Source organism: Phyllosticta citribraziliensis (genome assembly GCF_038025025.1).
Source record: "Phyllosticta citribraziliensis strain CPC 17464 chromosome Unknown J3D65scaffold_2, whole genome shotgun sequence".
Classification (NCBI taxonomy): domain Eukaryota; kingdom Fungi; phylum Ascomycota; class Dothideomycetes; order Botryosphaeriales; family Phyllostictaceae; genus Phyllosticta; species Phyllosticta citribraziliensis.
The window spans coordinates 2,185,254-2,208,024 of NW_027117339.1; the positions used below are offsets into that span (position 1 = coordinate 2,185,254).

General features: G+C 52.8%; 6 protein-coding genes across 6 annotated transcripts; 4 read left to right on the top strand and 2 right to left on the bottom strand.

Moving 5' to 3' along the window:
- Nucleotides 1-106: 106 nt before the first annotated feature.
- On the top strand, nt 107-760 carry J3D65DRAFT_600439 (uncharacterized protein; the record flags this gene model as incomplete). The annotated part of the gene is made up of 1 exon (XM_066797968.1): nt 107-760. The coding sequence occupies one exon, from the start codon at nt 107-109 to the stop codon at nt 758-760; it is 654 nt and encodes a 217-aa protein (XP_066659014.1).
- A 1,041-nt stretch (nt 761-1,801) lies between these two features.
- J3D65DRAFT_691022 (uncharacterized protein) lies at nt 1,802-11,592 on the top strand (the record flags this gene model as incomplete). Its single annotated transcript, XM_066803914.1, has 3 exons — nt 1,802-2,154; nt 2,210-10,680; nt 10,717-11,592. 3 exons carry the CDS (start codon nt 1,802-1,804, stop codon nt 11,286-11,288), a joined length of 9,396 nt encoding a protein of 3,131 aa, XP_066659015.1. The 3' UTR covers nt 11,289-11,592.
- Nucleotides 11,593-12,694: 1,102 nt separating this feature from the next.
- J3D65DRAFT_600441 (uncharacterized protein) lies at nt 12,695-13,444 on the top strand (the record flags this gene model as incomplete). Its single annotated transcript, XM_066797969.1, has 1 exon — nt 12,695-13,444. The coding sequence occupies one exon, from the start codon at nt 12,695-12,697 to the stop codon at nt 13,442-13,444; it is 750 nt and encodes a 249-aa protein (XP_066659016.1).
- A 402-nt stretch (nt 13,445-13,846) lies between these two features.
- On the top strand, nt 13,847-14,816 carry J3D65DRAFT_614748 (uncharacterized protein). The gene is made up of 2 exons (XM_066799244.1): nt 13,847-14,084; nt 14,145-14,816. The coding sequence occupies exons 1-2, from the start codon at nt 13,973-13,975 to the stop codon at nt 14,597-14,599; spliced, it is 567 nt and encodes a 188-aa protein (XP_066659017.1). The 5' UTR covers nt 13,847-13,972; the 3' UTR covers nt 14,600-14,816.
- Nucleotides 14,817-17,136: 2,320 nt separating this feature from the next.
- J3D65DRAFT_600443 (uncharacterized protein) lies at nt 17,137-18,001 on the bottom strand (the record flags this gene model as incomplete). Its single annotated transcript, XM_066797970.1, has 2 exons — nt 17,137-17,857; nt 17,910-18,001. The coding sequence occupies 2 exons, from the start codon at nt 17,999-18,001 to the stop codon at nt 17,137-17,139; spliced, it is 813 nt and encodes a 270-aa protein (XP_066659018.1).
- A 2,231-nt stretch (nt 18,002-20,232) lies between these two features.
- Nucleotides 20,233-22,646, bottom strand: J3D65DRAFT_614753 (major facilitator superfamily domain-containing protein). Its single transcript, XM_066799245.1, has 5 exons — nt 21,909-22,646; nt 21,608-21,860; nt 21,477-21,555; nt 20,782-21,360; nt 20,233-20,677 (listed from the first exon to the last, which is right to left on the bottom strand). The coding sequence occupies exons 1-5, from the start codon at nt 22,459-22,461 to the stop codon at nt 20,423-20,425; spliced, it is 1,719 nt and encodes a 572-aa protein (XP_066659019.1). The 5' UTR covers nt 22,462-22,646; the 3' UTR covers nt 20,233-20,422.
- Nucleotides 22,647-22,771: the final 125 nt, after the last annotated feature.

The following is a 22,771-nucleotide window of genomic DNA, read 5'->3' on the forward strand; positions in this document are numbered from 1 at the left end:
CTTTTCATCGCCGCCATCACTACCAACCTCGACCTCACCCGCACAACTGAGGCTATCGATGCCCAATTAGTCGAAAGTCCAAATACAGGAAAGGATACTGACGACCATGACAAGGGCAATTCCCAAGCTGAAGGGCCGAAGAAATTTCAACTGCTGGCGTAGGGCCGTCGTGTCCGCCTTGGCCGAACGCGAGCTTTGGGATTATGTGAGCGGAAGGATTCCAAAGCCTCCAGGGCCTGCATATGACGACGTGTTCAACCTCAGCGTGAAGAATTACATGGACGCCGAACACGACCTTTCAGAATGGATCAAAAACGACAACAAGGCAATCGAGCAGATCACCAACACTGTTCCGTCGTGGATGATCAACATGCTGAACGCCGAAGAGCGTAAAACATCGAAGGCCATGTTCAGTGGATTGAGCAACCGCTACAGCCCGAAGGAAGACGACCACTATAATCGAGTGACGCGCTGGACAGTTCTGTGGTGGGATGGAACGTCAGACTTGTCCAAGTTTCTCGAGGAGTGGACCGCGGCACTTGCGGATTGTCTTGACAAGAATGGATCAATTACCCCAATCTGCCAAGCCAGCCAGCTCGCGTTCGCAGTCAGAGATCAGGGCAGCAAAGAAGTCGATACCTGGGCTTCCGCTGTTTTCGGGAGATGCGCGAAGGACACAGTCTCGCCGCTTCACGAACTGCTGGAAGAATTGGTTGAAGTGGTGGAAAAGCAGATGGAGAGAGAAGCGACGATTCCATGAAGAAAGAAAGAGTCAGGTATGGAAGAGCAAAGATGCGAAAGGTGCGAGAGATCACGACATACCAAAGTTGGAGGCGATGGGGGAGAGGACCGCACCTTGCAGCTTGTGCCAGGTCATCAGCCCAGACATAAAAGAGCGACATGACCAACATCATATTCTCAAAAGGCAAGAAAGCTTTGAAATCGGGAAAGGAGAGTCAGATAAGGAGGAGAAAAGGTCGGCATGGCGGACAATGCAATCGGGTTTGCTCAAAGGCCGGAAATGGGTTGGAAGGTCGTGGATACAAAAATGAGTTAGTGGCAGCTGGATTCCGAAAAGCTGGTGAATGCTCCCAGCCAACAGATTAGCAGAATCTTCTTGACTTTGTCTCCGTGTCGTGACGATGCTAGGTGCCTCTCAGGCATGTGGTTGCAGGGGTAGTTAGGCATTGGCCCGTCGTAGAATCAGCAAACAAGTGAGAGCTGCTTGCGCTGCCGTAATAGCCCATGAGTACAGATACTCAGTCAAGTCTCCAAGTGCAAAGAAGCTTCCACTACGTTCAGGTCCAGAAGCGCATCATCTTTTGAGCAGTAGTTTGCCGGCGCTCGCGTAAATTACCCAATTGGGATTAGGGCGGGCGCGTTTGGTCGTCGCGTCGCGCTCTGCAACACCATTCGCTCTCCATCACCACTATCAATCCTGCGCATGAAGGCTCCCCCAGCTCAAGGTCCGCGACAAAACTTGTCGAGGCCAGAGCGCTAGCCGTTGCGTCATCGGACTCTCACCAAAAACCTCACCTGTTTCTTTTCAGCGCCCGGCTGCGTTTTCGAATTTCACGAATCACCTCCAATCGTCGTTGGCCTGGACTTCGCCTGGCGTCAATGCAAATTCGCGGAGCGGCGCTTCGAACACTCCCTCCACTACCCAGCTTCACTTCTTTTCCATTTTCTCGCTCACGGCGCCTTTGTCTTCCTTCAACTCCAAAGGACCACACACGTTGCTCCACTCGCCCACGCTGCGCCCTGCGACCTCACCCAGCACAATCATTTGCAACGCTCCAGAATGGTTGGTCTCACGAGACCCCATGGGGCCATCCTTGAAAGATTGATCTTCCACGTCGTCCTTCCCGAAAAGCTTCCAGGCCGACAAGAAGAAAGCAATCCAGAGATAGCGGCCGCTCTCACCGAGCGTCTGCTCCAAGCCAGCCGCACGCTCAGAGATCACGCACCGCACGAGGACTTTCAGCTGTGGGATGACCTGCGACGCATCATCATTACGGCGGAGGAAGTCAATCGCAATGGTCAACCAAGCAAGGCTGCCCTCATCAAAGCATTTCATGAGCTTGAGCCCGGCGGTGTGATCATTCTTCACGTAAGGGAGCAGAACGCAGGAGTCCTAATCAGCAGACCCTCAAAGTATGTGGTCTACTTGAGTGAATTTTCCTCCCATTTCACTAATGTTCAATCCCAGGGAGCGTTCCTCCGTCTTCTTTGAAGCCTTTGAGGCCTCACCGCGATCCGAAGATGTTCTTGCAGCTCCAGACGCTCTACAGTGGGACTTCCCAGGCGCCGCGGCGGTCATCCCGTATACGGAATTCTCGAATGAGGCATTCCAAGACAGCCTAGCACATTTCCTCCAACAAAGCACCACCCAGGCCCTAAAGCAGTTCGCAGCACGTGCACGCAAGTCTGGATCCTCTGTGGTTGAGATTCGCGACACACCTGATCCTGCCATCATCACACACATGCTGATGACTTTGTTGAGGTCATACGGCGTCCCATCCAATCCTCCTGTCCTGCGGAAGCGCGTGCGGGATGATGTGTGCTGGTCCGACGGCGCTGAGATGCCTTGGCGGCGATGCCCTGACTGGCTCGTGCTGCGTGTCGGCCTCGCAAGATATCTGTGCAATACATACGGTGGTGAGGTGGGACGAGCACGCTACAAGTTTCTCATGTGCGTAATCCTGGCAAACCTCCTCCGCGATGCCGTCGGTGTTGTGAGCTTGCAGCCACTACACAATCTGAGGGCAAAGCTTGCGCGTCGCCTTGCGAAACTTGAGACTCACAGAAGGCAATGCTCGGCCGCGACTGAAGCAGTATACCAATCCTTCTTCTCAAAACTTGGGCCGCTTTTTCATGAGTCGCTCCAGACGGCCAGCGGCCATATCGAATCAGAGTGGGCTGCCTTCAAAAAAAAGAACCAGACACCCGTGAGGCCTCTTCCACTCCGAGCTGAACCTGTCAACCTCACCTTGTCTTTGCCGAAAAGCAGCGCCTATTTGAACGCTATATTACTCGACCCTCTTCCCAACGATCGCCACTCCCTTTTTCCGACTCAATTCGATGGCTATGCGGTCAACCAAGCTTTTCAAGCCTTTAGCGAGCTTTACCACGGCCTTAATGAGGTTGAACATGAAATCGAAGATGGCAGCTTCAGCAGCTCCATAAAGCACCTTGATGATGAGGACGCTTGCGCTGAGATATCGAGAAAGATTGAGAGCTACATGCAAAGCGTGGGGCCAGCTTATGATGGCATGGCCACTCAAAAGAGCCTCATGATACTGACATTACTGGAATTGTGGACGATGATGGACAAACACGCGATCAAAGAAATACCACTCTTGTCTAGCTACCACCCAGGATTCTACTCTAGCACCCTCAGCGTCCTGCACCTCCCTCGGTACGCCGACATGTGCCGGCTGCAGCGCATCCAAAAGTATCTCGACGAACGCTCCCAGAACGCGGACTTTCAGGAGAGGACCATTTTTGAGAATCCAAGCGTTGGATGCTTTGCCGAAAGGTACTACGACGAGTATGACGATTCTGGGGAGCTGAGGGACCTCCATGAGTGCATCGAAGAGCATGCCCAGACTATGCGCGAGCTCAAAGCGGAGGAGCTGGCGATTGCCAACAAGGAGTTCGAGGAAAACGAACGCGAGATCGCCCAAAGCTCCTGCATCTACATCCAAAGCGTCACCGGGAGCATTCCGTTTCATGACAAACGCAATTGTAAAAGATGCGATCTGTTTCGTAAAAAAAGCGAAATGGAAATTGAAGTTTACGAGCATCCACTGCCATCAGACTCGGCGTCGAGCAAAGCGGCAGTGTTTGAACTGTGTTGTCCAGCGGCCTTTGCGATTTACCGCAGCACGACATGGAGAGTTCAACATTTCCTGGTCTACCCCGGCGCCAGCGCCTCAGTTGAACCACGCGTTTTGCTCCAAGACTACCTCCCGCTTCGCCCATTTGTGGAATATTCATTTGGACCCGTCACATTGGCTTCCACTACGAAGTCCTTCCTAGGCACTCATTTTCGTTGGGCAAAACGACTCCCAGCGAGCGAGAGCGAAGTGTGCCAGCCCAGCGGTCTCACCGGACTCGGCTATTACGAGCCATCCAGCAAAACCTGGCCTGGTCGGCAGACGACCAGGAAGCATTCGTTGGCACATCACTTTCAGTGGGCGACACCACCGAGCTCCGCTTTGTCATGCCTCAAATCTTCCCCCACTTTCGCTGTCGACTCCAACGGGCCTTCCTCGCACGATATTCTCGCCAGCCAGACCAAGTGCCCGGCTGGTGTGAATACACAAGAGTTCATGGCGTATCAAAGCCTTTTCGCTGGCAAACATCGCCGTTGGCCTTCAATTCTGATTGAGTTAGGGTCCTCCAATTTAAATTTCAGCAAAGAAGAAACAACTGCAATCATAGCCCAGCTAGCTGTTCAGGCAGGGCCTGCAAAAGGCACAGATCCGCTGCGTCTCACGCACGGTATCTTCCGCGATGAGGCCTTCTGCACGAGGCTGCTGTCTCAAATCGAATGGCGACTAGATTCAATCTCTTTGAACTGGCGTGAGACGAACTTGATGGAGCTGCTCATCACGCTGCTTCTTCGCACAGCGACGCTGGCTCATAGATCTACCGCAGTGAAAGCGCTCGATCTCCTTGATTCAGCCCGGCGCGTGACTGGTCATTGGATCAGACAGCTACGCGACGAGATCCACCAAGCAAAGGACTCCGAAGCCTCCCGAAGATGCTCCAGGTACGCTCTTTGGGCAGCCCTGCTCTGTCGCAGGACATATGCTACTCTGATTGATGAGATTGGCCAGCCTGGAAGCATTCAGCCCCAAGCAGTTCAGTGCTTCGTTGAAGAATCTATCGCGCTTCAAGACAATCTTGTCAGCAATCCAGCGACGCTGCCAGCATCTCTCAAGCAAGCGGTGGTCCGCGATTTCCGAATGCGTTTCTTGATGAAGGCGCTTGTTCGAAAATCCATCGAATGCTCCCCCGGCAGTGTGACCACCGCAATCGACACGGTTTGGCCAAGACCGAACGGCGGCCATCCAAGGATCTACTCAAGCCCCAAATTTTTGAACGCTCCCCAGGACAACGCACAGTGGGTCGAATTCGAAGTGGATGGGAACGTCGAGGAGAAGGGACAGACCGTGCATTACGAGATGCACGACGGCCATCTCCTCATCGACCAGAATCCTCTTGGCAGACTTCCCATTGAACTTAGAGGGTCTGTTGTGCTTGAGGAACTGTTTGGCACACAACGATTGCGTACTTATCCCTCGTCGTTGCGCGGGATGACGCATATGCTGAGCTGCACCCCGAAAGGCCATCAGATCCATATTGGCTTGCGCAATGGCTTGTTGTTTGTTCGCGCGTATCACTGCGGCAATATCCTTGAGCTGATTCCTAGGACCTTGTTCGCAGAGGATCTGCCAGCATCTCTGGTAGAGAATTGTCTACACTGGCTCAATGTGCAAACAGGACAAATGGAGGTCCGTCAACGCCCGGATATCTGGATTTGTAAGCCGAGCAACTGGATTGTGGATGTACCTCTTCGGCTCGCACGTCGCCGCAAAAGCACGCTGGTTGATCCCCACAGTTCGCTGTTTCAGAGAGTCGCACGAATGCTCCTTGGGTTCGAGTATCCTTCGCAACTGACGGTCTACCAGCCCGAAAGTTTCAGGCTTTCGGTTGAACTACGCCGTCTTGAACTGAGCTTCCACGTGAACCACAATGGCCTCCTCTACTGCAAGGAGCTGAAAGCCGAGATCGATCCTGATCAGGATGCTGGAACATGGTACGGCCTCGATTCCAAAGTTGTCGTCAGGGACCCAGACAACCCACGACGAAGGAGCATCCTCGTTCCCATGGGGCCATTATCTTGGACGCGCAACGGCTGTCATGTGGCTATCAGCGTACAGAACATTGGCGAATACGGCATTTTCACGATCAACGACGTGTTAGGACGTATTGACTGTCAATGTGAGGGTCGACTTCTCTACATGAAGGCCCAGTTGCACGCTTTTACCTCTTTCGTGCTGCCCGACCCTCTTACCCGGCGGACCGGGACGGAGGAAGCTCTCCATTGCCTGAGGTCGAGTCTCTGCCAGCCTTGGACGCCGCTCAACCCTGCTTGGTCGAAAATGCTTGACTCCATCGCAAAGCTAACTCCCAAGAGGGTGTACTATCCGAAAGGTTTGAAGAGCATGCAACAGGTCTTTTGGGACCCGAATCTCACCACAAGCATTCAGAACGACCAGTTCTGGTCCGTCATTACTGCAATCTATGACAGTTCTTCGGCCCTTTCTATTTTCTCCCCAAAAGAAGTCATCATCCAGTGTCCCGAACGTGGCGGCAGTGGACACCTGTCCAGCCGCAGTCAAAGAAGGCGGCGCGCTTTCTGGCGGCGGAGCGACCGCGATGAGCAGCATTCAAGGACGCCAGACACACCCTATAAATCACGAGATCGTTCGAAAAAGATGGAAGAGTGCGCCAGAGTCTATGAGGCCGTTTCACTCATACGCTCATGGGATGCGCGTTTGCCCCAGCGGCCACATCTCGTTGCTCTGCTCAATGGCTTACCAAACATTCAAGGACACGGACACCAGTTTAACGACACACTTTTGAGCGACCTGCTCGATGTGAATTTCGGCCTCGAATGGGGCTCCCTGGTGGATTTGTGTCGTCGGTCAAGCGAGCGAGAAAAGCACTCTCTCAGCTTTCTGTTCGGAATCATGTCATTCCACCAGGATGTAGACATTGAAATCATCAGAGTTCTTATCGCCTTTGCGGTTTCCAAAGATCTCAAAGCCATCAAGCCTCCAATGTGGCAATCCTACTCCCACTTCAGGCACGGCCAGGTCCCATCAGTCAATTACATCTCGCAGATCATCGGCAGCTTCCGCACTCCCTACATGTGTGACGGAGAGAGGGCGTTCATCCCCAATGCGAAGCTGAAGCGGAAGAAAGAGTTGGAGCATCACCAGAAATCAGAGCGCGATGTCAGTCTTCTCGCGAAATTCTTCGTACAACAATGGCCATGCGCTGAACCGACCGTTGACAAGCTCACCAGCAGCCAATCTCTCCTCGTAGACGTCTTTCGGGCCTTGGAAGTGATTCGGCCGGAGTGGGTACGTCTGTTCCAAAACTGGGAGCTCTCCGAATACATCGCACGTGTCCAGCAGGTGCTGGATCAATTCAGCTTTGGGGGTGAACTTTTGGTGCCGGAGGTTTGCCCTGGGAACCCCGATGTCCTTTCAAGAAGCTTCAATCCCATCGACGTCCCGAGCCTTGGTGAACTGCTACGGAAGCGATGTATTTTGAGTAAAGAGGGCGCAGAATCACCTACAAGGGAACGACAGGATCTGCAGCATCGACGCATTGACTTACCAATCTCCGAAATCAATTGCCAAGCGAAGAACGATGATGTTCTCACTCCAGAGGTGCAGGAACTGGAAGCAGTGGTTTCCAGGCTTGTTTCTTCAAGCTCGACCGTTCGGCATGAATATGGTAAAGACCTACAACGGAGCTTAGATGCGCTCAAACTCGGCCAAACCGCATCCCGGCACCAGAAAGAGAAGCCCTCAATCACCGTCAACACTTCCTCCGAATCGGTCGTCAACGCCCGCTTCGACCGCATCTGTAAAGGCCTACACTCGCGCGATGCTCGCGCTGCGTGGCTCGACGCAGGTGGCTTGTGGCCATGTATCAGTCCCACCACGCTCCTCGAATTGCTGCGATCTACCTCTAGAACCAAACTGGGATTCGGTTGGAGGGAAGCAATCATACAGTATGCGTTGTCCATTACAGAGCTTCAGAGACTACTAAGAAGCATTCATGCCGGTTTGAAAAACAATCCGAGGGGAATGGAAGAGGAACGAAAAAACCTTGGACACGAGAACTGGAACCCCGCGGAGCATCCCGACTGGCTTCTTCTAGAGATTGACGCCAATATCCTGATCCGACCAGACCAAGTCGACGTCGCTCTTGCAACCATATCTCCAGCTTCCAGCGGTAATTCTGTCTTGCAGATGAACATGGGTCAAGGCAAAACATCGTGTATCATGCCCATGGTTGCAGCTGTCCTTGCAGATTCGAAGAGACTGGTCAGAGTCATAGTCCCGAAAGCTCTGCTTCTCCAAACTGCGCAAACCTTGCAGGCGCGGCTTGGGAACCTCTTAGGAAGAGATGTGAGACATGTCCCGTTCTCACGAAAGACTCCAACGGCGATCGACACCATCAAAACTTTCCTGAATATCCACAGGGATGTACTGGAATGCTCCGGCGTCATTGTCGCCCTGCCAGAACATGTAATGTCGTTTACGCTGAGCGGAATACAGCGCCTTTCGGACGGTCGCGACGCAGAAGCGGTCCCAATGATCAATGCGCAGAAATGGATGCGCAGGATATGCAGAGATGTACTTGACGAGTGCGACTTTACGCTCGCTGTCCGAACGCAGCTCATCTACCCCTCGGGTCGACAAACCCACGTTGACGGGCATCCCGACCGCTGGGAGCTTCCCGAGGCGCTACTAAAGCTCGTGGAGGGTCACTTGTGGAACCTACGTCGAAAATTTCCACGAAGCATCGAGGTCGTGTACAGGCAAGGGGGCGGTTTCCCCTGGATTTTCTTCCTCCGCAAGGACGTAGAAGAAGCCCTGGTATTATGCCTGGTAGAGGATGTCATTCGTGGCCGTGTGCGAACAATTCCTCTGCAGGACAGCGACGCTGAGACCTTGAGAGCAGTCAGGAGCTTCATCAGTGGACCTCAGGTGGATGCGTCTGCTGCGGAACAGGTGGATGCGCTTCCAAGTACGACCAAAAAGGGCGTCTACCAGCTTCGTGGTCTACTAGTTCACCGCATTCTACTCTTGACGCTCAAAAAGAGATGGAACGTGCAGTATGGACTGCATCCATTGCGGGACCCGATTGCAGTGCCGTACTACGCAAAAGGCGTCCCATCAGACCAGTCCGAATGGGGTCACCCAGATGTCGCCATCTTGTTCACCTGTCTCTCCTTATACTTCGCCGGCTTGACACTTGCCCAGCTTCGAGAATGTCTGCAAAGCGTTCTCAAGGCTGACGACCCTTCCAGCAGGTACGATCGTTGGGTTGAGAGCGTGGGGAGCCTCCCTGGCCCGCTTCGAGAGTGGAACATCATCAACGCCGACGATGAAGCCCAACTGCTCGAGCTCTGGGGTCATTTCCGCTACAGTGTGGTTGTTATCGATTATTTCCTCAACCATTCCGTCTTTCCAAAGCATGCGAAGCAATTTCGAACGAAGATTCAGGCCTCAGGATGGGACATACCGTACTTTGAGCCGCAGTCGTCGAATTCATCCAAGCCAACAGCAAAACCTTGTCGGGCTTTGACTACAGGGTTTAGCGGGACTAATGATAATCGCACCATGTTGCCGCTGACAATCAAGCAAGACGACCTGTCGGGGTTGATGCACACGAACGCCGACGTCTTAACGTACCTGCTGCAGCCACGAAACCGAGGCTACTTCCTAGCGGCTGACCACTCTGGGAAGCGGGTATCAGAGATGGGGTTACTTCAGCGACTGCACGACCGGAGCATTCGCATGCTAATCGATGCGGGAGCCCAGATATTGGAGATGGACAACAAGACGCTAGTCAAAGCCTGGATGGATGTTGATACTCAGTCGAAAGCAGCTCTCTACTTCAAAGAGAACAAGCCATTCATCCTGTACCGAAACGGCACCGAAGTTCCTCTCTTAGCGTCCCCGTTCATCGACGACTTGAGGGAGTGCCTGGTCTATTTGGACGAGGCCCACACCCGTGGCACAGACTTGAAGATGCCTGGCGACGCCGTAGGTGCTCTGACCCTTGGACTCGGGCAGACAAAAGACCACACCGTACAAGCTGCTATGAGGTTGAGGCAGCTGGCTTCAACGCAGTCCATCGTGTTTGTGGCAACGCCAGAAGTGCATCAGAGCATTCTGGACCACAATCAAAAGGCCGAAGGCTCGTCCGTCGACTCCTGCGACGTTGTTTGTTGGCTTCTTGAACAAACGTGTGCTGGGATCGAGCAACTTCAGCCACTCTACCATTCCCAAGGTATGGATTTCTGTCGTCGTGCGCAAGCTGCAGTCGACAACCCGGACTACTTAAGCGACACGACCGACTTGGAGGCCTATCTGAAGGAAATGCGCCGCAAGGAGCACCAGACCGTTGAAAAGATGTACCAGCCGAGATCTACTAAGGTCAAAGATGTCGACGCGATCGAATATTTCCACTCTGCCAATATTGCTTCTTTCAGGACTGAGCTGAACCGCCGCCGCAAGGCCTTCCAGGATGCTGGTTCCGCCGTTCAAGGCGTAGCCCTGCAAGAAGTCGAGCAGGAGCGTGAGGTCTCGCAAGAAGTTGAAGCTGTCAGGGAAGTTCAAAAGCCGCTCCGTGTCACGCCTCTGAGGTATGGCGGCCTTCATGGGGACATCGCAAAATTTGCTCGAACTGGCAAGGTTACTTTTGGATCTCCTAGCTTTGAGCATCTCTCTGTTGTCCTAAGCTGCACCGCGACAGGCCGGAAGCATCGACTAGGTGACGAGTGCATTCGCACCAGGTTACTGGTATCTAGAGAGTTCTTGAAAACGGTGGCCTTGGGTCACCCTGACGACCGCTTCTTACGTCCAGTAAACTGGTTACTCTGGTGCGAGGCAACAGAGACCGCTCTAGTTGTGACACCGGAGGAAGCCGAGGATCTTATTCCACTGGTCAAAAGGGCTGAGAAGAAGAGCTCAATAACGCACCTTCTCACATACGCGGCGCCAGTGACCAGAAAAATGCTACAATTCAATGGCCTGCGATATTACAGCATCCCAGAATTGCCCGAAAGCTGGGCTCCCCCACAATGGACAACTATCGAACTGGGTCTCTTGGCCGGACGGCTGTTTTTCGAGTTTGACGAGTACGTCAGCCTCGCCAATTACTTCGGCCTTTCTGTCAAGGAGCAGGTAGGGGAGCATTCAGACGGTATCCGCGAAGCCGTCGAAGGGGAAGAGAGTGAGTATTCGGATCGTCACGAAGACACAACCACCGAGGACCAACGTGACCGCCACGTCCAAGCATGTTTGTCGATTCGAGATTCAACCATCAAAACGCTCGAATTTTTGCAAGAGTGGCTTTCAACCAGACGCAGGGGCCAAGAGATTGGCAATACGCCCATGGGATTCGTCTGTCACGGCATGCTGCTATCCGCGGATCATCCCTTTTTCAATCCAGCCAAGAGTGACTGAACCTACAGATGAGCGATTTGCCACACTTGCGGCGAACAATGCTGGCTTTTCAGTTGCCTTTCGACTAACAACTCTGCGACGACTGACTCTGAGACGACTGACTCTGCGACGACTGACTTTGCGACGACTGACTTTGCGGCAACTAACCTGTACAAGCTACAGGTGAGCAAGATCATGAACGTGTCGTACACACAACCATGGCTGGCCCCCGTATCCGCGCTTCGAGTCATTGGAGTATCAATGTCTCAATGATCTGTCTCGTTCATCCGCTGGAAACTTGAATGCTTCCTCTTTCCACGACCCGAGTGAGCTTGGCTACACTATCACTGACGACAAAACTCGTCTCCGTGGAAGCTCCGTATTTGCGTAATCTGTCAGGACTGGAAACGGGTTGGATGATGAACAGCGAAGAGAGGAAGGGAGCTGTCTGGGAATACGTAGGTAGTTCAGACTTGGTTAGATAGAACATGCAATGCATGAAACTCATGCTCCGTCACTGCTGTGTCCTGATATAGATGCGTAGACTTCGTCGAACTCGTGAGGAAATTATGGCTGCAAAATTTTGGGGCTGGTGGGCATTGCGCGTAGGTGCAACGGGCAGTCACCCAAACGTCCCTTCTGCTCTAGGCAAAACTATACATCATCGCGCCACGCACCCACAAGCTGGCCATGGCCTTCAACCCACATTCATCGATTTGAGCCCTTCGGAAAAGTGACAAACAGGCGGCTCGCTTGCGCCGCACATCGCCTACTGTTGCCAACGCCCTCTCTCTCGCCGTCGCCAGTGCCAGCGCCGTCGCCGCCTCTTTTTTGTCTTGCAAAGGCAAAAGAAACCTCATCCTCGACCCCGGGCTTAGATCTGCAAGACCATCCATCCCACGCCATCATTTGATCGACAGCGTGAGTGCGCTGCTGCCGTTTCTTGTCAACATCACTTCTGACCAGCCTTTGCGCAGGAATCTTACCTGAGACCCATCCGCCGCGGGTGATCAGCTTGCTGGGCGCGTTTGTCTGCCTGTCGCCTTGGCTTCCTCCGCCGTTTTCCATCACCGAGCACAGACTTAGCCTCGTCACTGAAGCTTCATCCAGCCCCATCACCGCCGCCACCAACCGGAGCACATCATGCCAACTCAAAGAATTACGGAAGTCCCAATGCTGCAAGGAGACAAAATTTACTTATCTTGGCGTGCTGATGTTGAAGCCCGCTTTAGAGAGTTAGGTTTCTACGAACATGCTATTGCCGACCAGGACTTCGACCAGGAGGTCTACAAACGTTGTCCGAGCGAACCTGACTACTCGACATACAAAGAAGATAATCGGATGGACAAATATGACCAATGGAAGTCTCAAGAAGCCAAGGCCCATCGTGTCATCCGAAATTCAATCTCAGGCTGATGTGTGAAACAATGACACTCAAAGAAGGTGGCGGATCCGCTTCTGCCTGGACCATCATGAGCGACCTTCAGAAGCGATACACCAGACTGAACCACGCAGAAACCCAGTACATTGTCCATCAACGCTGGCACACGATAAAATGGGACGGCGACTACATTGGGTTCTTCATTTCCAAATGGAGCGCTGCTCTGACAGACTGCCTTGACGCCGGCATCGAAATCTCTGAAGACACAAAGTTCTTCACGCTAATGTCCGCTATCGACGTTCAAGAAAAAAAGGTCTTCAAGAATTGGGTGCGCCTGACATTGGCTGAAACACAGATCAAGGGCTACAAGACCCTGGGTGTCTATTTCCGTGAGCTTATCGACACTTGCACCTTTGAATCAGAAATTAGAATGGCACAGGTCGAAGGCGACCCAAAAATGATCACTAAGAGAAGGTGTGGAGTGTGCGGAGTGACGGGTCATGTGTCGCGTGGATGCTGGCATCTGCTCCCGGAAATTGCTCCAAAAGAGCTCAAGTTTGAACCTGACAAGAGGCTTGTTCAGGAATTCTTCAAGCGGAAAGCGGAGGCAGACAAGCGCAATGACAAGACCAAGGGCAAAGAGCTGGGAGAGGAAGGTGATATTGAAGAGATCATCAACGAAAATTCAGGAGAATGGGAAATGGTCATGGGGGGGATGGTTTGGTACAAGGACTACCCGAAAATTGCAAGGGAAGAAACAGAGTGGTGGCAGGGAGTCCAAGGCAGCAATGATTAGGAGTGCAGAGGTATCAGAATAACAACACCAAATGAAATAGGTTTAGCAAGCTTGTCCTGTGGGTGGCACCAGATCAAGCAGGGGTAGTCACCGGGTGTTGAGCGTTACCTGACCAGCTTTGAAAAGAGAAGCTTGAGAATGGCAAAGTGACAAGACCGTGTGAATTGTCGATCAAAATGACATCTAGCTGACCAGCTCAATCGCCGTGCCTGAATTTGAGCAATGAGGTAGTCCGTCTAAACAAGGACTCCGCCACCACTAATCCGCTTTGTGACGGAACTCCGTGTTTTCACGGAATAGTGTAGCTGGCGTTTGCAAAGCAGATTCGCCAATCCTCTCCTAGTAAAAGGAATTGCTAAGTGAGCTCAATGAAATCCTAAGCATAGGCCGTCCTTCGGATACAGCAAAACACCTTTTGAACGCAGCCATTCCGTGTTCTGGTCGCGCCAATTTCCTCGACAGTTTCGCCACCGAGCCCACCGCCATTCGAACCACAGCTTCACGAAGACCACACAAGCAGCGTCCATCATGTCGGACTACAAATGGCCAAAATTGGAAAGTCCCTATGACTTCAAAGCATGGATGCGAGGTCTGAAGACCAGTCTCATGCTTGAAGGATTTTGGGAACACGTCCACGACGGTACGCCTGCAGTATGAGACTCTCCCAGTCCCACGGCCATCTAATTGGATACCTTCCCAGACTCAAAGGTCATCGAAAATGACAACGCCTGGCTGGCCAAAGATTGCGAGGCAAAAATATTGATATGTGCGTCGCTGGCAAATTGGTACATGGCCGTTGAGGCAGGATTTGAAACAGAAAACGCTCATACCATGTACAACAATCTGGTTGAGAAATTCAATATCGTCAACAAAGTCAGCAAGTACAGGCTTTACCAATCCTGGATTGGGCTACAGTGGGACGGGACCTATCTGGAAGATTTCCTGGCCAAGTGGATCATGGCAGTTATGGACTGCCGCGACGCTGGCATCGAAATTTCCAACGAAGTCGAGGTCCTGACTTTTGTCGCCATGGTCGCGAAATGTGGCAATGAGACTTTTGAGCAATGGGCTCATTTGAAGATGCTCCAAGCGCCTAAACGGGAGATTCCGGAGGACGTCGAATTGTTCCGCGAGCTTCGCGAGCTCTGGATTTGACAAGTGTACAGGTGTGGAGATCAAGAGGAGCGGAAGAAGACCTGCGGTGTTTGTGGAAACAGAGGCCACACTCCTGATGGATGCTGGCATTTACATCCTGATCTTGGCCCTGAAAAGTTTCGACAAAGGAAACAGCTTGTCAGAGCATGGAAGCTGAGGATGGAGATGCCCATCGACGAAGACAAGTAGAATCATCATAATATCGAATGCGGCGGCTCTCATCGCGCGTACGGCGACACATGATTAGACAAGGAGTATTTCCCTTGAGTCTTGCTCGGAGAAATAAAACAGGAAATAAAGACGAAGTTGGTGGCCTACACATAACCGACAAACCCTTCCTCTTAAGAGCCGATGCCATAACACCGTGCGTGCCTGCATTGAAGTCCTTCGACTGAAATTGACGCCGCGAATCGCATGGATCCTCCCCACGGGCGCGCGCGATTGCCGTTTGGCTACAGTGCGCGTGCATAAGCCGGGGGAAGGCTGAGACGACCTGTCGGACGAAACTATGCGATGGAAAGAAGGAAAGAAGTAGAATGAAGCCAGCGGGGTGTTGTTCTGTGGTGGGTTGCTGCCTTCCTAGACGCGGCGACAAGGCGAAATCACAAGCTTAGCGAGATCACAAGCTTAGCTCTAGGCCCAAGTTAGTTAGACTCGGTCTCCCACAGCGAATCAGCGCGCGCACTTGCAACATCGAACGTAGTAAAAAACATTGCATTCATATCATATTCTGCGTGGCACGATGGGACTGTTGAAATTGTATGAGAGAAATGGCGCCTCAAATTACTTCACCAACACGCATGCCTACACATCGGCGAGGAGCTCGGTTTGCAGCTCTCGTCTAGTAGACTTTTCAAGTCCAGTCAGATGTGCGTGAGATGCAATAACCAGCGCACAGCAGCCAAGTGAAGGGCGAAGCTGATTTCGTCCAAAGGCTCTTCCAGCGGCAAAATTTGGGGTTTGAACAGCAGCTGCTCCACCAGATTTGAGATTTCCATTGCGAGAACACATCCAATCCAGAGTAAATGACCGATAGAAACACCGTATTGTAGTTTGAACTCCGTGCATGCAATACTCATCGTAGATAACCCCATGGGACGAGTTGAATTCTCGACTCAAATTTCAAGCCGTTGACCCATCGGGTCACTTGCGATCTTTCGTCAAAAGAGGAAGAAGTATGAGCCAAATTTTGTGCGAGCTACTTTGACTTTGGCATCATAGTCCCCGCAAGGTAATGGAATGAAGAAAACTTGACATTCTGGGTTTTGCGAGGTTGGTTTCAGAGGCCAAGTTTCGTCGTTTTCGAGTTCTGCCGAACACATGTCCGGTCACCGCACGACTTTGGACAAAAGCGACAGAAACCTGGGTGATTGGCATTGCCTCCTGTTAGAAATTTGGCCTGTGAAATACAGCATAGGCATTTTGAGATGGCGTAATGACTTCTGAGGGTATGCAGTGCTGCTTCCACAGGCACTTCTTGGTCGCATTAAACCCCCTTCAGTGTGCCCCTTTAAGACCATTTCGGCTCCAAGAGCCAGCTAACTCGAGAGGTAACATGGGAACGGCCCGAATTATGGGACCAAATGAGTTGGAAATAGTACGATGCAGGTCTTCATCTGAAATCCGACCGACAAGGCCCGCCCAGCCCTTGGCCAAGCTGCGGAAGGCCAACGAAGGGACCGCAACATGTGGGACGGCCAACACAGACGGAGAGTCAGGAAGGGAGAGGATATACAGGGAGTATAGGGTAAGTTATCAGGCGATATCGAACCCTTTATGTTGCGTTTCCAGGGATTTGAAGAAAACCCCGAACGAGCACCACTCACGTGACAATCACATTCCAGTCTTGACCCTCCGATGTTTCCAGGAACCAACGCTACACTACTCCACGTTTCGAACCGACTCATCCTTGCTTCACCATCTGCAAGTTCCGGTGGTCTGAATCTGGGAGGTGATGGGCGACGGCTTACGGTTCTCAAAGGATCACCATGGTTTGCTGAACTTGGAGACTTCGTCATGCAATGCTCTCCGCAATCGATTATCTTTTCTTTTCTTGGTACTCCTGCCGCCACGCCTCAAACCCAACTTGCGAAGCCATCTCAGCCTCCTCTTCCATTGTGTCCACCTAAAATCGTATAGCCGACGCCCTTATCATACAGGGCGATACATTCGTACAATGCAAAGAAAATATCAGACTTCCGCACCCCTGCCGCCTCTCATCACACCGCATCGCATCGGGGTATCAGTACAATTATATCGTGTCTGTCCCAGCCTTTGCATCCGCGTCTGTTTCCGAGCAAAGCGTAGAACGAGCCAAAAAGAAAAGTGACCAAAAGTCGTGAAAACCGAAAAGTTCAAAAGCCAAAGGAAGCCAAACGTGGCATTTCAAGGACGGATAGGCGTATGTGTCGCAATGCGCCATCGTGAAAGCAGAAGCAAAGCAGAAAGGGACAAGCGCGTTGGCGGCGGAGCCCGCATGTCTCGAAAACGAAGAGGTAAAGTCTCATGTCCACTCTCGTGAGCTGCACTTGGGTCCATTACCACATGGCGGCAGCGAAGCCAGCCGCAGCAAGGACGAAAGCAGCGACGCTACCACGGGCAATGGCGCTAGCACCGCTGGTAGGTGCCGAACCGGGAGTGCTCGTAGCCGCAGCGCTCTCCTCGGTGGCACTGGACCTGGACGCAGTGCTCAACGTGGAGCTGGCACCAGACTTGGTAGCAGAGGCAGAGGCCGTGGATGAGACGTCAAGGGCGGTCACCGAGGCATCCGTCGCGGAAGTCTTGCTAGCCGAAGTCTTGGAAGCAGACTCAGTTGACGAGGCGGCCGCAGACGAAGCGGCGCTGCTGCTGACGGCAACAACATTGGTGCTTTGAATGGTAAAGTAAGGGTAGTAGTTGGTCTGCGACGTGTTCTCGTCGTTGACAATCTGGATGGTGTAGTCGGTGCCACGGACGACGTCGGTGGGAACACTCCAAGTGTAGGAGCCGTCGTTGGGAATGTTGGCTGCAGCACCGTTAGGGTTGACTGTTGGAATCAAGGGTGGTGATACCACAAAGCGGAGAAGAGTGTGGGGGAAGCAAGGGGCATCCGCAGGAATGCAGACTCGTGATCTAAAGTAAACATTAAACATACCGGCAATGGTTGCGCCCGAGCCCAAGTTGCTGCTTGCGCCTTGGCGGAGCTTCAAGGTAACAGTCTTGCCTGCAGTAGGTTCCCACTGGATAGTGGAGTCCTTGCCGGCCTCGGGGTTAAAGCCACTGAAGAGAGTTGGTGAGTATAATGTGTTCAAAAGCTGTTGGTCAAACATACCTCATAGGCACGATGAAGGCATTCTCTCCGGCTGCGGCAGCAAGGGCCGAGAGGCCGGCAATGATGATGGGAATAGCAGAGGAGAAGCGCATCTTGCTGTAGATGGAGGAGTCGTGTTTGGAAAGTAGGTGCGTTGTAAAGTAGGCAAGAATCCAAAAGCCGGGGACTGCGGTGGTGATGTATAAATTATGGGCAGGTAGGGTAGCAGTGGTACCGTGCCACAGGACACAGAGCAGCTGGTCTGAGCAAATGAACGAGTGACGAAAGGGTGGAGAGGTGGTCCTGTGGATGATTGGCTGGTGACTAGCGAAGCAGTACACACAGTTGCTGCACAAGGGAAAGAGTGACGAAAGTAGGATTGGAGCTAGCCAGCAAAGGAGTGAGTGGACAGGCTTTCGAGGGAGTGGATGTGCGGACAGAGGGTGACGGAGGTGCAAACGGAAGGAGGTCGAACTTCGGACAGCAGAGCGGAGGACTTTGTAGTTTAGCCAGTGATTCCTGGGCACAGTGATCGACGCAAGGATTAAAGAGGTTAGAAGGGTGGGCGATTGGGAAATTGGATGCGCGCGATAGAGCCTCGACCTGTTTCCTCTCCCATCGTTGCCGGCTTGCCCGGGATGCTCTATCCGCCGAGGGATGCCTTGTACTCCGTAGACTGCGTTTTGCGCCTTCCTTCTTCAGCGCCTTCTTTCTTCTTCTTCATGCTCGCGCAAGCTGTGTGGGTGACAGGCGCCATGCTGCGGCTGCCGGCATCACGCGCCAGTGGATGCCTTGCAAGGCAGGGAATGAAAAAAAAGGGGCCCGGGCATTTCACATCACAGCCAGACCTTACGTCCGTCTAATGAGCAACTCTCTCCAACGGCCGACCGCCTGTTTGCCGCAACCGTGGCGCGTTATTGTCGCCGTGGCTTGCTAGCAGCTAGCTCCAAGAGTTGAGCCGCAGCGTGGTGTCCTGAGTGTTTGTTTGATTTTCATTTGATCTTGGCCCAAAAGTCTACTCGAGGCGAGCCGGCGGTGGTCTTTCGGCAACGCCCGGCCAGGGCTCAAGGGGTAGACCGAATCTAACGTGACCTCGGGCGCGGACTTTTCCGCCCAATTCCTGCGATTGAGTGCGCAAACTTTGGCTTTAGAGTTGAAAAATTTGATTCAAGCTTCTTTGCAGTGTTTGCAATACTCGCCGTCGGATCGAAGGATGCGCGACACGAGCGATGGTTGACTCGAGGTTTGCGCCATTCGGTGCGCCTCGACTTGTCCCGCGGTGCACCCGCTGTTTGTCTAGGCCACCCTCCGGATCCGCGCAGACCTCAGGCTGATCGCACATCAACAACCACCATTGCAACAGTGCCGCATCCGTTGTGGGCAAAACCAGCGAACTTCTCCGGCCGTCGGAGATAATCCAGGCCCCCGACTCATACCGCTCGTCTGCTCCGGCTATTCGGTTTTGGGGTGGTCGAGGCGCAACAGCGATGCGGGGACCAAGGGTCCGAGCGGTGGACTACGGTTTCCTCAGCCACTTGACGATAGATGGAAGCATTGTCAGGGAAGTATCGAAAGACGGCCTCCTTTTGACCAATAGTTCCAGTCAAGTCGAAGCTCTGGTTGGGCTCGGGGCTTTTGGTGCCTTTAACGCTTTCGCCGTTGATAAAGCCCCAGCTGCATCAGCGTTATCCAATGCTTCCAACCAAATGTCGCCTCGTCCACCTGGCCAACCGTTCGTTCCGCTGGTCGTTCTCAAATCTCAAGGCTGCGCGGGCCGTTCCGCAGCCCCGCTGTTAAACTCTTTGGCAGATATGGTTTGGCGTCGCTGCGAGGTGACAAACTTGCGGGTTGAAATTTAGCGACAAGCTTCGAGAAAAGGTTTGACGCATCGACGTCAACGATAGGGAACCGCTGTCTATGGAAGTGGCATATACTTCAATGGCCAAGGCGATAGCGGCTTAAAAAGCCTGCAAGGTGATGGTGATGTATGTCGTGGTAGAGTGGAGATGCTGGAGTCTTTGACTGGGGCTTTCAAAGACGGGAAAGTCGCATTGTCGAGTCGCCATGTATCTACCGGGCTGGCATTGGAACAGGTCTGTTAGTTGCGCGCATTTTCTCAACTAGCATACCAATGGAGCTGTTCCATTCTCCAGGCACTCAATCAGAGAGATACGGAATTGATTGGACGAGGAATTCTGCTGCGTTTTTGAAGACAGATGAATTGCAGAGAACACGGTGTGTCGCGCCTGCGCAGTGCGCGGTTGGAAAGTTGGCCAGTCTTGTTTCAAAGTAACCCTCAAGACAAAGGATGGTGACATTTCGAAGAATCGTTCAACAGGTGAAATGCAGCAAAAGGTGAGAAACGCGTCGAGAAGATGTTGAGGGCGCAGAAGGAAGATGCAGGATTCCCCATCTAGGCTCGATGCGGAAGTATAAGCGAGGCTGGTGATGAGTAAGCAAACCGCGGCGAACCGCTCTGGACGGAAACAACAACACCACGTCCTTGCAACAAACGTGCCTCCTGCGCTCCGCCATCAAAATGTTACGTTTCCCCACTTGCTCTGCCTGATTTTTTCTCCATACTTTCTGAAGAGAATCGGCACTGGGATCATTGCCGTCGCAATAAAGGCAACCAGACTGTTCCCCCAACCGAGGCCCAGTGTGTCGTACATGCTGAGCCCACCAAGCGGCAGCAGTGCCCCGAAAAGCGATCTCAGAAGCGTGTTGGCTGCCATGGCGGATGCAGAGTGCACGGTAAAAGCGTCGACGAGGTACGTCATTATGCACAGCTGAAGCACAGTTTAGAAAGAAGTCTTCGGCGTCGAAAGCCAACGGCAAGGCCAGCAGCGCTGGTTCGAGCCGACCGTTCCGCAGAAAATCTAGGATTACTCACCGTGGTTATGATCATACCAAAACCCAGGAATGCAGTGCCAATGAGCGGTGCCATCCATTGGACGTGGTGCTTGGTCGTCCAACCATAAAGGAACAATCCAATTGGCATGGCACATGCCCCGGGTATGACAAGCCGATTGTCGAGTCGATCCTCTGGCTTGAGCTGCAAGCCTTTTGCTTTTCGCCTTTGCAGGATGATGTCTGTGCCCTTGCCTGCGACCGGCAGCCCCAACATCATGCCGATCCCAACGCCCAGGTATGCGAGGCCGACCATGCTGGACGAAAATCCGTAAATGTCCTCAAAAACGAAGGTAATTGTGGTAAAGAGGAGGTAGAGAGTGCCGTAAATGATGGCGGTGTAGAGCGACATGATTGCCACGATGGGACTGCAGAACAGCATTTTGGCTGGACGCACGATCGCAAGAGCAAAGCGTTCCTTATGGCTCAGCCCCTGGTCAAGAGCGTTGCGTAAACGCAGATTGCCCGTTTCCTTGCGCAGGCGAGTTGTTTTGCGACCCAGAAGGACGGGACCGTACGTCTCAAAAAGAATGAAGGGGGATGTTACGGCAATGGCAGCAGCCTGCAATGCACATCAGCTGGAACCTCAGGTGAAACGAGATGGATTGTGGATGGTGGATGGTGAGTGGCCAACGACTATCCCATTTCATTCACCGCATGAGAGCTTTGCAAACTCACCAGTATTGCCAGGAGCCAGAACACCCAACGCCATCCTTTGTGTTCTACGAGAAAGCCACCAGCGATAGGACCGATTATCCTGCGTGTTGTGAGCATGACTCCAGGACTCGAGTTGAAAAGCGGTTTCGTACGGTCCCAAGAGCGGCCCCATAGCCCAAAGGGCCATCGCTCCTCCTCTTTCTTCAGGGGGCATGAAGTCTGAAATTGTGCCGGCTCCCAATGTCAGTACGGCGGAACCAAACACACCAGCCAAAAATCTGAAGCCGACTAGCATGTCCATGGAATTAGACACAGCACAAGCTACCAGGAAAATCAGAAATCCAACATTGCAAAGGTGATAAACCGGGACACGTCCGTACATCTCAGAAAGAGGGGCAAAAACAACTAGGCGCTGTCAGCTCAACGTAATGGACTTTTGTCGGCAGTACTTACGTGGTCCAAACGCAAAACCCAGAATATAAACGCTGACGACGAACGTGGCCATCAATTTATTTTGCGTCCCAAAGGCCTTCAGAATTTGCGGCACGCCAGGCGCAAACATGGACGAAGCCAGTGGAGTCACCAAAGTGGTCAAGGAAAGCAGAGCAATGTTTCTCCATTTCGTCGACGCCGGCCAATTCATTGGGTTCTCGGGATCGTCCTCGCCATTCCAGGTCACAAGGTTAGGATCTCGTTGGTCTTCCTCTTCATCTTTTCTGGGGTATTCTTCTGCGTCCACGTCTTCGGTTGTGTTTATGGCGCATCCATCTTCTTGATTGGCACCAGAAACTAGGCCTTTTTCGAGATCTCGTCCAGGGTTCTGCGACGTCGATCCCGCCTCATTGGTTGCCTTAGGGCCGAGAGCGTGAACGTCCTGCTTTTCTTCTGTGGTGCTCTCTGTGACGACGCTGATGTGGCGAGATTCTTCAGGCGTGGAAGGTTTCTTCTGAGCGTGGTCGACGTCGTAAACGTTCGAAGAGGCCGAGTTGGACGCTGGACTGCCCATGGCGACTTGGCTTTGTGAAAAACACGATGAGTAGTCTATCTACAACAAGCAGTGCTTGCTTCAGATCAGTAAAAGCTTGAAGCCGTCAGCGAGGGTTGAAGCCGTCAGCGAGGGGCATCAGTGGACTGGAGCAAAGTTTTGAGTCTCCCGGAGAGCATTCAATCCGGGGGGGGGGGGGGGGGGGGGGGGGGGGAACAAAGGACCATGAGAACACATCTCGGAAGCGAATCGACATAAAACAAGATGCAATTTCGACGTCTAGCCGGAACTATAGGAGCCGTTCAACGCTAAGTCGACTCATCAAAGGGAG